Genomic DNA, 11,918 nt, shown 5'->3' with positions numbered 1-11,918 from the left:
CAAGGCGTCGCGCTGGCGCGGGCGGCAGAACCGCGAGAAGCGCTTCACGTTCGTGCTGGCCGTGGTCATCGGAGTGTTCGTGGTGTGCTGGTTCCCCTTCTTCTTCACCTACACGCTCACAGCCGTCGGGTGCTCAGTGCCGCGCACGCTCTTCAAGTTCTTCTTCTGGTTCGGCTACTGCAACAGCTCGCTGAACCCGGTCATCTACACCATCTTCAACCACGACTTCCGCCGCGCCTTCAAGAAGATCCTCTGCCGCGGGGACAGGAAGCGGATCGTGTGAGGTTTCCGCCGGCGCCCGCGTAGACTCACGCCGACTGCAGGCAGCAAGGCACCGAGGAGTGCTCAGCTCCAGGGCACTCAGAAACCCGGGCCCTGTCTGCTCTGCGTTTCCTCCTCTGCGGTGGCTCTGCAGCCTCCTGCGGGCGGGCGTCTGCTGCTCCTACAAGGGAAGCGTTCTTGCTGCCAGACCCACGCATCCCCAGTTGTTGGTTTGGCCACTCTTGACCTGGAGCCATCTTCCTGGTGGGCCACCCCAATCAGTATTGCTTCCTGAAGGTATTTTCACCTTCCTCCCATAGCCCTCACAGCTCTTCAGAGCAAGCACTGGACTACAAGGGCATGGCTCACGAAAGGTTAATGGATGGTTACCTAGAGGATTACCTAGCCCTGGCTAATTCCCCTTCCATCCCCAGCTCTCTCTCTCTCTCTTTTTTAAAACCCACTCAGGGCAGCCCTGCCTGCCCTCCCCACCACCCCCTCCACACTGTAAATATACACTATTTTTGATAGTACACATGGGGACCCCGTATCTCTTGACCTTGGTTTTGACGGTGAAATCCTGGCCTTGGGAGAGATGCCTTCCAGGCAGACACAGCTGTGTGGTTCAGGCCAAGCGCCATTTGCAATGCAAGCCCTTTCTGGTGTTACGATGTCCCTCTATGTCGTCCTTTTCACCAGCAACTGGTGACTGTCCCTTTGACACGGACCTGCTTTGAGATTTCCTGACGGGGAAAAGATTTCTGTCCATTTTTTTTTCCTGTGCCTAACAGCATAATTGCCTTTTCCTATGTAAATATTATGATGATGGATCAAGACATAAGTAAATGAACCTTTCTGCCTCACATCAGCCCTGTGTATAAAGCCATTATTCTCTGATGCACTGTTCGCCCCAGTAACTCACTTTAAAACCTCTCTTTGCAGTGTTCCCTCTCTCCCTGCAGGGCCACTGCTTGAAGAAGAATATGTATGTTTCTATCTTGTATGTACGTGCGCCCCTCCTGCCCCCAAAGTGCTGACTACGGGAAAATCTTTTAGCTGCTGTTTTTAGACACCAAGGAGTGGAAATTACGTGGAAGAAGCAAACCTGATACAATCTGCCCAAGGTAAACAGTTTGAAAAGACAAATGGGCCTGCCAAACTGTACAGTTCCCGCCCCAAGAGCTGTTAGGTATCAAAGTGTGGTCCTTTCCCCCCTCCCTGCTTTTCTGGTTGAGATCATGTCATTGATGAACTGCCAAAGTCAGGGGAGGAGGGCGGAGACCTTGTGTTTACATCTGCGTTTCTACATGTTTTAGACAGAGACAATTTAAGGCCTGCACTCTTATTTCACTAAAGAAAAACTAATGTCAGCACATGTTGCTAATGACAGTGGATTTTTTTTAAATAAAAAAGTTTACAGATCAAATGTGAAATAAATATGAATGAAGTGGTCCTCTTGTCTGTTACCTGAGTTTTCAAAAGCTTTAAGGCTCTGGGAACATCTGATTTTGTGGATTTTTTAAAAATAAAAAATGTACATTATACATTTTTTTAAACGTTCGATCAATAACAAAGCTACCATTTCCTAAGTGTTTCTGACATGCTAGACACTGTGGTGAACTGGTTGTAGGCATTGCCTCGTTTACTTTTCTCAAGAACCCTGTGAGGTAAGTTCTGTTACTATCCCCATTTTTCAGGTGAAGAAACTGAATCTCAGAGCAAGTGACTTGCTCAAGGTTAACAAGCGGTGGAAATGCATTGTACCTAACTTTATCTCGTTCTAGGGCCTGTGAACGTAACCCCAGAACCTTTCCAGAGTTTTGGCATTAGCCCTTCTCAGAACACTCCCAGTGGAGAGGTGTCTATGCAGTGTGCTATCTACACCAGGTGTGAGATATATCCCAAGTATGTAATATACACAAGGTGTATACATACCCCAGTGTCTATATGACCTAATGTGTCTATATACCTCAAAGTGTGTATCTACTCCAAAGTGTGGTATATGCACCAAGTGTGGAATATATCCAAAATGTATATCTCACCTTAAAGCATGGTAATATATGACATGTAACATATACTCCATAGTGTGGTTATGCACAAAGTATGGTCTAAACACCTGAATAGAACCATGTATTAGTTGGTGGTTTGTGGTTTGAATTGTCTCTGGCCAGAAGGCACGCATCCTTCTTGTTGCATTGCTGTAATAGCAAAGTCTGCTCTGCTGTCTAGGAGGGCTTATGGTCCTCACACTATGGTTATGGCACTTTGAAGCTGGAAGGGGCCTTAGCAATCCAGGAGTCCAACCCCTCATCTGACAGATGAGAGGGCAAATGCAGATTCAAGAGGAAGCGACTTGCTCAGGATCCCATGGCGCTAGGTGGCAGGGCTCTGGCTCCAGGCTGCCTGGGTTAGGGAGCAGCTGAGAGATGTGTAGTAGCCCTGTGCATATAGTCAGATGCAGTGCTGATGAATAGCCACTCATAGAGGAGGGGGGTTTGAGGGGCAAACCCAAGCATCAGGCTGTGGTTTTGGGGGAGGCCAGCTTTTGTGAGCCCAGCCACCTATAATATGTATGGATCAGCTTTGGACGCCCCCCCGGAAGCAGGTCCTTTGCACCCTCTGGGCCGTACATGCAGCATCTCCTCATCTTCCTTTGCTTCTCTGGTGCAGGAGAGGGTGTCTGTGTATGCAGCAGTGGGAGGGTGGAGAGCCCTGAGAAATGATCTGGGCACTGAGGGGTCTGGGAGAGGGAAGACCATGGCTCTGAGGGGGTGAGGAATTCCTGCTGTCACCTGGATCCTCTGAGCCGGCAGACAGAAGGGTGGCCAGGTGCTGGGCTCCAGTGACCCTGGCTCAGAGGCTTCAAAAACCAGCCTCCTGGCCTGTGGCGCCAAGGCTGGCTCCCTGGTCTGGTTCTGTGGCCTGCTCCCCATCCCACCCTCACCCCAGTCTCTCCTTTCCCTCCTCACTCCAGTGCACCCATCGCCCCAAAGGCAAACAGTGCCAGACAATAGCCTGCCTGGCAGGCCCCCAGGCCCCAGGCTGTGTGTCCCAGCCACAGGAGCAGATACAAACACTGCTTGCTGTTGACTCTCAGCTCTGTCCTGTCTGCCAGGAAAGTGTTTGCCTTGCCTCCACCCCCAGAGAGGGAAGAAGCATGGGCTGTGGTGCTACACGGAGGGGCCTCTGGTGTCATGCTCCTTCCTCCTCCTTACAGAAGCAGAGAAGCCTTAGAGGTGGATGGAGGCTTCAGAAAGTGGGGGAGAGAGGGCTGGAACCCAGTCATGGATGGGTTTCTGAGTTCACAATAGGAATCACTGTTTATTCATTTGCAAAGGGCTCAAGCAACAGTCTGGCAAGGTGTGGGGTGGGGAGGGAAATTGAGGCAAAATGGCTCCCGCAGGGATCTTGGCTTAAAGAGCAGGAGATAAGACTCTAACCCCCACATTTTCCTGTGCATCGTATCTGTTCCCGAGTATCTGGGCCAAGAGGGTCTGTCTTCGTGGCTGAATCTCCTGTTTTATGTAACTTTGGTTGGGATATCGAAAGCCATTGGCTTTTGGGTCTGAAGTGCGTCTTGCTAGATTTACTCCTGCAAGTGCACTGGGTTGGGGGAAGGGTAGTGCCTTCGTTTGAGCCTGGGCACAAGCACGATCTCCTCCTCCCCAAGGCTTTGTTCAATTTCTTCTGTGCTAAAAGGCTGGAGGAGAGAATGATGAAAACATGGCTTAGGCTTTCCCCTGTCTAGGACCCTATAATCAAATCAGAGATTTAGAGCCAGAAGCATCATCATCAATCCTTAACTCTTACCTTGGACTGGCAGATCAAGGGACCTGGGACCTAGAACAGCTGTTGGTTATGTAGCATTCCAGGAGCCCTTGAACCCACTCCTCCCTGTGACTCTCCGTCTGATGCCACATACACCCAACATGAATTCTATTTTGTTTTGGGATGTGGTGAGTGGCTAATCAACCCCAGAGGACCCCCTGTGCCTGCTTTGTGTCATGGACCATCCTAGGCATTGCAAGGCAGTTCTCTTCCTTCCCTGCATGCACTGTGCAAAACTCACCGCTTGTCCCTGTGGAGTGAGATGAGGGCCCGCCTCTGCCCTCTGGAAGTTTTGGAGCTACATGGGAAGCCAGGATGTGCCTGTGAAAATCACTAATTAGCCACACACAGCGACAGTGTGGCAGTAGGGGAGAGGATGCCATGTGCCCACCAAAGATAATGGGCATCCGTACTGTGAGTGAGCGGTGGGGGAGAGGTGGCTGTGGCTGGGAGCTCAGAGCATAGAATGTGGGAGTTGGGATGCCCACACTTTGAGAAGGAAGCCCGTGAAGGAAGCTCTGGTTCTAGCAGCTGAGTCCTGTGGGACCAGTGCCAGGCCTGAGCAGTGGCACCTGGGCCCAGGTCAGGCCTCAGCTTTCATCCAACCTTGTCCTTGGGGATGGCATGACAAGGTCCTGTCCCCATTTGGGGACACCCGTAAGGAAGTCTACCTCCTTGACTCAGTAGCATAATAGGATCCAGGTACCCAGGTCCAGAGCCCAGTGCCAGGCTAGCCCTTGGGCCTCTGCCCTGGGCCCTGCCACCCCTCACAGTGGGCCTGAGAGTCCGGGGTGCAGAACGGGACACCTTCCTCAGCAAAGGGCACGCCGGAGAGGGAGACCACGTCAAGTCACGGAGCAAAATCACTGACACTCGGATTTGTTTTGGAAATAACATTGATCTATTTGATTACCAGAAATCCTGGGGCTTAGAGTTAGTTAAATACAAAAAAAGAGAACAGGGCCTGTTGGAAACAGCCTAGATTGAGGATTAGGAGGCCTGGGTTCTAGGCCCAGTTTTGTCTTTTACCAGTGATGTGATCTTGAGCAAATCCCTCTCTGAGTCCCTGCTTCTTCATTTGTGAAATGCAAGTGGTTGGTCTAATATTATTTAAAAGTGTGTTCTGTGCAGTTAATTTAACTACAAAATCTATCTATAATATCTACATTATCTATCGACATTATCATTCTATCTGTCTCTACTGTCTATCACCTCTGTATCATCTCTTCCCTGTCTGCCACCTATCTGGTGAAATGCTGGGGTAAGCAGTCTTTAATAGGTATCTTTAATCCTCTCCTTCAGGATCTCTCAGAGACTTTGATGTGCCTGTGTGGTTTGTGATTGTCTGAGAGAGGATGACATGGTGTGCTGATTCCCAAACTCCCTGGACTGTGGAATTTCTTTTTTTTTTTTTTTAACAGAGCATCTCAGTGAATCATGTTTGCTGGAACACTTGTTGAGTAACACTGGGTTAAGGGATCTCATGGGGCTTTTCTGCTGATCCATTTTATAATTCTGTGAAATGCGGGTCTGCTCTCTCCTTTTGTCCAGGCCATAGGTGAGGCACACTGGGAAGGGCCAACCCATGTGCTCTCTGTAGGGACAGCTGGCACTAAGGGCCATTGGCCTCATGGAGGCTGGGGTAGAAGTGAGGGTTTGGTGTGTTTTCCAAACATAAGCTAAGCCTATGTATATGTGTGTGTAACATGTGAGTGTCTATGGGTGTGTGTGTATATGTGTCTGTGTGTGTGTAAACAGGCACCAATGGACACTGAGGACCACTTTGCTCACCTGGGCCTGACATGTGAGGGTATACATGTATGCACCAGGGGAAGAGGTCACAAAGGAAATTAAAGGGGAGTGTGGTGTGTCTCACTGGTTGTCATGTCAGTTGGCCCCTCCCTGCCTGCGAGGCTGCTCCCCCGAGGTGGAATGCCACTCCCCTTCTAGGGCAATGAAGCCAAGCTAGGAGGAGGATGGGATGATGCAACGCGCACATTCTGGGGCAGGCAACACTGCTTCTCTGGCAGGCGTATTCTGTAGCCTCCAGGCTGTCCTGTTCTCCATGGAAGGGGCAGTTTATCTGACTACAGAGAATTCTGGAGGGGATGGGAGGCAAGAGTGAGAGTCTGTTAATGTTGTCCCCAAGTTTTTCAAGGGCAGGGACTTGAGACCTCTTTAAAATCTGTACCTGAGAAAAACAAGATGGCACCCTGTGAAGGGATGAGAGAAGGGGAATTGAAAATGGACTATTTGCAAGGTACAAGCAGGGTTAAGAGAAACTTACAAGGGCCCTGGGACATGCACAGTGGGAAGCTGTCAGCACCTTCAGAAGGGGCGAGGTGCTACCCACGCTATTGGAACTGGGACTTTGGGGAAGGATGCCTGGCAGGCACTGCTGGCAGAGGACCCCTGCAGCCATTGCTAAGCTGTATCCAGACAGGGAGAGAGCAGGGAGAATCAGCACATTCTCCACTCTCACTCCCACACCCTGATCTGCTGGTGGCTGCCCTTAGGCAGAACTCAGCACAGAAGAAAGAGTAAGGGGACAGCTCACAGGGCTCAGCCTTCCGGGGCTCAGCATGGACAAGGGCAGAGACTATAGCCAGAGGTGCAAGTAGAGAACATCTAGTGTAGAACCCAAAGCCTGAGAAAGGCAGAGTAACAGCACTTTGGGGAACAGGCTGGAGAGAGGCCAGCTGCCTTTCTGCAGTTTGTCCAAGGGCCAGCTGCTTGGGTCACTGGGCATCTGTAGAAGAAAAGCACAGGCCTTCCTTCCTCCCTGACTATGCAGATGCAAGGCTGTGTGTGGGGTTATTATGTGTGGCCAGACTGTGTGAACATGTGCGTGCGCGTGCGCGCGCGCGCGCGCACACACACACACTATCCTCTTCTCTGTCTTCCCTGTCACCTGGTCAGGTGACAGAGAGAGAGAGAGATCCCCAGGGACCCATGTGGCTGGCTCTTGGCCACAGTTCTCTGGGTAATCCCCGTCCCATGTCTGTGGCTCAGACAGAGCTCAGAGCTGCCCAGCAGTGATGGCCACTGAGGCTGGGGCCAGTAGGGAGTCTGCTGCTCTGTTCTCAGCATGCTCCCTGGACACACTTAAGGGATTGTTTTTTATGCCCTAGCCCTAGAGGAGACACGGAGACATTTAATGAAAGAATGATAGAGTCCTGCCTTCGTTTATTCATTCAACTCTGTTTTGGAGCCGCCCCAAGCTAATGTTACTAACATTACTCTATTTGTACTAGGTGTTGGGGTAGAGTGGGGAGCAAACTAATTAGGATCTTTACCTCACAGAGCCTCTTCTGTTATTGGGGACAGCTTCCTCTTGTGTTGGGGGAGAGCTTCCTTTGTGGGGAGAGGGCTGCTTCCTTTGTGGGGAGAGCTTCTTTTGTAGGGGAAGCTTCTTCTTTTGTTTGGGGGAGAGCTTTTTCTTTTGTGGGGGAGAACTTCTTCTTTTGTGCGGGGTAGAGCTTCTTTTGTGGGGGAAGCTTCTTCTTTTGTGGGGGAAGCTGCTTCTTTTGTGGGGGAAGCTTCTTCTTTTGTGGGGGAAACTTCTTCTTTTGTGGGCTCCAGCAAGTGGTAAGCCTAGTGATGCAGGTGCCAGGGTGGGTGGGCTCACCATGGGGAAAGCGGGCCCAGGTGAAGGCATTGGGGAGGGAGCCTGGAGAAGTGTGCAGTCAGATGAGAGATGAGAGATGGGTAGGAATAGGTCCAGCAAAGGGACTGGGAGTGCCAGGGGTGGGGGGCATTGCATGTTCAAGCAACTTATGAAGTCCACTTTAATAGGACCATGAGATGTGAGAATGGCGAGGCTGGAGGAGGACAGTCCAGATCATGCAGCCACAGGTAAAGGTTTTATCTTGAGGGCTTGGGGAGCCATGAGAGGTGTTTTAGGCAGGGAAGGGACATGATCAGATTTTTTTTTTTTTTTGGTTCAGAACAATCATTCTGGCTGCTGGGTGGAGACTGTTAGGGGAGGGGTATTGGGAGCAGTAACTCAGAGCGTTAATAGCCTAACTAGGGTGCTGACACCACAGGGAAGGCCAGGAACCCTCACTCCCTCAGGGTCACCCAGTGGCAGCACCAGTCTCTGTGCAGACCCAGATATTGGGATTTTAGAGCTTCCCTTACCTGCAAAATACTGTATACCACTGCCCCTACCCTCTGTGAATTTCCATCTTCTCCTTGGCTCAGAGCTTCCTATTCATGGTCAAATGCAAACATCTCCTGGAGTGTGAATTCGGTCGGTCGTGGTGGTATGTTGACCTAACAGGCCACGGGACCTGACCTGGTCTGACGCACTTCTCGTTTCCGAACATCACCGTCTATCGACACAACAGGCCAGGGAAGATTTGAGGAGAGACCGTGGAGCACAAGCACATCATGTCCCCAAAGACTAGTTGATTATCAAGGGTGAATGAGAGCTTGCAAGGACTCACCCCTGCCAACTCCATGGATTCTGCTTGGGAATCAGAAGATCTGATAAGCCCAAAGTCTGGAACTCGCACTGCTGACTCCTATGCCAGGCTGTTCAGGCCCTCAAAGATAAAAGTCATCCATTTCCAAGAAGTTAGGGAACTTGTGACTTGATAGGGATGTCTACTTTGCCTGCCATGAGGAGCTCTCAGCAGCAAACTCACTGCTCTCGGCTGGGCCTTTTCCTATGACCCTCCACATTTGCTTGTTTGCCTGAAACCTAATCCTTCCATTTTGAACACTTGCTGGGAATGGAGCTATCCCTCCCAGGAGCTCCCAGAGAGGGTGGCCCAGGTGAAGGCATTGGGGAGGGAGCATTGGGTTCTACACTAGATATTCTCTACTTGCCCCTCCGACTATAGTCTCTGCCCTTGTCTATGCTGGGCCCTGGAGGGCTGAGCCCTGTGAGCTGCCCCCTTACTCTTTCTTCTGTGCTCTCTGAGTTCTGCCTAAGAGCAGCCACCGGCAGATCAGGGTGCAGGAGTGAGAGTGGAGAATGTGCTGATTCTCCCTGCTCTCTCCCTGTCCGGACACAGCTTAGAAATGGCTGCAGGGGTCCTCTGCCAGCAGTGCCTGCCAGGCATCCTTCCCCAAAGTCCCAGTTCCAATAGTGTGGGTAGCACCTCGCCTCTTCTGAAGGTGCTGACAGCTTCCCACTGTGCATGTCCCAGGTCTTGGAGGGAATGGCTGGTATTCCTGAGAAGGGCACTTTAAAGCTGAAACTTTGGAATCAGGAAGATCGGAATTAAAATCCTGGTTCCATCACATAGCTTTGGTTTAACCTTGAACAGAGGGCTAAGCACCAGTTTCTCCACATGTAACTTGTAGAAGAAGTTGCCAGTGTTTTGGTACGTTGCTTAGGCCTACGCTTGGCGTCTGGTAGGGGCTCAGTAGTGCTAACCTTTTCTTCTCCAGTTTGGAAGCTGGGCAGCTCCTTTTGCTCCCATAACTGCTCTGGGCTGAGTGGGGCTGGGCTGGGCAGTGTTTTAGGGTGATTTGTAACAGAGAGTTGACCTCTTAGGTCTTAGCTTTCTCTCTTTACAGCCTGATGGAAGACCTTATGTCTTCAATAGCACAAGAGGGTGGGCCTAGAAGAACTCCAAGACCCATACGTGACCTGAACGACCACGATGCATTTCTAGACTTGAAACTGAGGTCTCCTGATGCCAGGTTAGTGCTCCTTGCTGCTTCGCTGTACCACAGGTTGGTTTAACTATCTTCTGAACATAATGCTCATTTCTGCCTCCATAACTCTGCTTCGATTCTCCTGCATGTGGAATGCCACATACATGCTCCCTCTGCTGCCTCCCAAAATTGCACCCAAACTTTAAAGCCAAGCTACACCACTATACTTTAAAATTTTAATCGTGGAAAGAACCTGGGGTTTGGCATCAGTTATACTGAGGCTTAATCCTTGGGTCTGTCTTGCTGTCAGTTCCACTCCCCCTCTCCAAAGGTGGCAAATGCCCAATGGGGGTACATGGTGGAGGGTGCCATGCTGCCCCTGAGAGGAGCTACTCATGGGCCTGCCCCCTGCCCTCCCATTCTTGAAAGCTCTGAGGGAGGGTCTTTTCATCACTCTTTCTTCTCATTCAAATGGATTGGGGCTAGATACTTGTATCTTCCCCAGTTCTTCTGTGCCCACTGCTGGAGAGCTTTTGGTCAGAAGAGTTTCAGATCTAAACCAAAAGGGTTGGGTGTGGTAGCTCATGCCTGTAATCCCAGCACTTTGAGAGGCTGAGGCGGGCGCGTAATTTGAGGCCGAGAATTCAAGAACAGCCTGGCCAACATGGCGAAACCCTGTTTCTACTAAAAATACAAAAATAGCTGGGCATGGTGGTGCATGCCTCTAATCCCATCTACTTGGGAGGCTGAGGCATGCGAATCGCTTGAACCTAGGAGGTGGAGGTTGCCTTGAGTGGAGATTGCGTCACTGCACTACAGTTTAGGTGATACGGGGAGACTCTCTCAAAAAAGAAAAAAAACAAAAACAAACGTAAACCTAACGGAAATCATGAGAAATGCAGATTTTCCCCTTAGAGGGAAAGGTTTCTACCGTATAAGCCGCCCCTAACTCATGAGTTCTCCAATGCTCTCCAGCGTGGGGCTAAGACGAGCTTAGATTTTGGTGTCTGAGGGACTGGGGTTTGCATCCTGGCCTCAACTCTGACAATCTACGTGACCCTGGATATGTTGCTTTTTTCCCCATGGCATCAAGTAAAAATGGGTAAAATATTACTTATCTCATGGGGCTGCTGTAGAATTAAACGAGGTGATGACTTTGCAGTAATAACTCAGCATTTGACATAGACGATGGCTTTGGTCCTGTGAGCTACAGGTCTGGAGGCAGGGCTGCCTCTGTGTAATCGCTGGACACTCTTTGATCCCATCTCCAACACGTGCCTCCTGCTCTGCTAGCTTTGTGGAATGTGGCCTGTGGATCCATATTTCACTTCAGGGCCGCACCAGGGTTCCCTGTTTTTGTCCCAGTGTAAGTTCTGAAAGGGCAGAGCAAATAGGAGGAAGTGAAGGGAACTAATTGGAGTAATTTCTTTACTGCTTTATGCTTTGGTTTACTCATATGTAAAAATTTTTGTTTTTTGTTTGGTAAGAAACAAACACGTTAATGTAAATTAAGTGTTTAGAACAATGTCTGGTGCAAAGTAATTGCTCAATAATGGTTAGCTATTATTTACTTATTTATCTGGCACTTACTGTGAATGTGTCACTATGCTAAGTCCTGAGGATACAAAATGGGAAAGATCTAATTCCTGTCCTGAGTTTCATGTTGGAGATAAAGTAAATAACTAGAGTAACTCATTGTGTTATAGACAATGCAAGAAATTAGAATCAGTAGTTCTCACCAATAATAGGGCATTAACTCTGCAACATTTATTTCATTTATACACTGGAATATTTTGTGTATTTAAGAAGAAAACAAATCTATGTGAAAACTGTTCATAATATAGATTTAAGAGAAAAAGACAGATGATATCCAGTAGAGTATGATCTCATAGAAATTGAAAAATAAAAAGACAAAAAAACTGGAAAAACAAACTGTTAGTAGTTACCTTTGCCGTCAATTTTTTCCTAAAATTTTCTTCTTACATTTTTCTGTAATGATCATGTATAATTTTTGTAGCAAAATGAAAAATCCTTTGAAAGCAAGAAGGAAACACTATAGTGTCTCCAGTTTAGAGGGAAGATATGTTACTGTCTATTGAAGAAATGAAGGCTGTGATGAGAGAAGATGGACATAATCAATTCATAAAAATTCAAAAATAGATGTTTACAGCAGAAAAAAAACAGTCTCACCAAAAAGGAAATCAACACGATGGGAAAAG

General features: G+C 49.2%; 1 protein-coding gene across 1 annotated transcript in view; it reads left to right on the top strand.

The window, feature by feature from the left end:
- The window catches only part of ADRA2A (adrenoceptor alpha 2A), a 17,285-nt gene extending 15,480 nt beyond the window's left edge, over positions 1 to 1,805 (top strand). Inside the window, exon 6 of the mRNA XM_011967569.1 lies at positions 5 to 1,805. Coding sequence (XP_011822959.1) covers positions 5 to 283 — 279 coding nt within the window. The 3' untranslated portion in view covers positions 284 to 1,805. The remainder of the gene's footprint in view (positions 1 to 4) is intronic.
- The last annotated feature ends 10,113 nt before the right edge of the window (positions 1,806 to 11,918 follow it).

This window comes from Mandrillus leucophaeus, unplaced genomic scaffold, assembly GCF_000951045.1.
Source record: "Mandrillus leucophaeus isolate KB7577 unplaced genomic scaffold, Mleu.le_1.0 Scaffold80, whole genome shotgun sequence".
In the NCBI taxonomy this organism is placed as follows: domain Eukaryota; kingdom Metazoa; phylum Chordata; class Mammalia; order Primates; family Cercopithecidae; genus Mandrillus; species Mandrillus leucophaeus.
The sequence above is the reverse complement of the archived record's forward strand: the minus strand, read 5'-3'. Positions and strand labels throughout refer to the sequence as shown.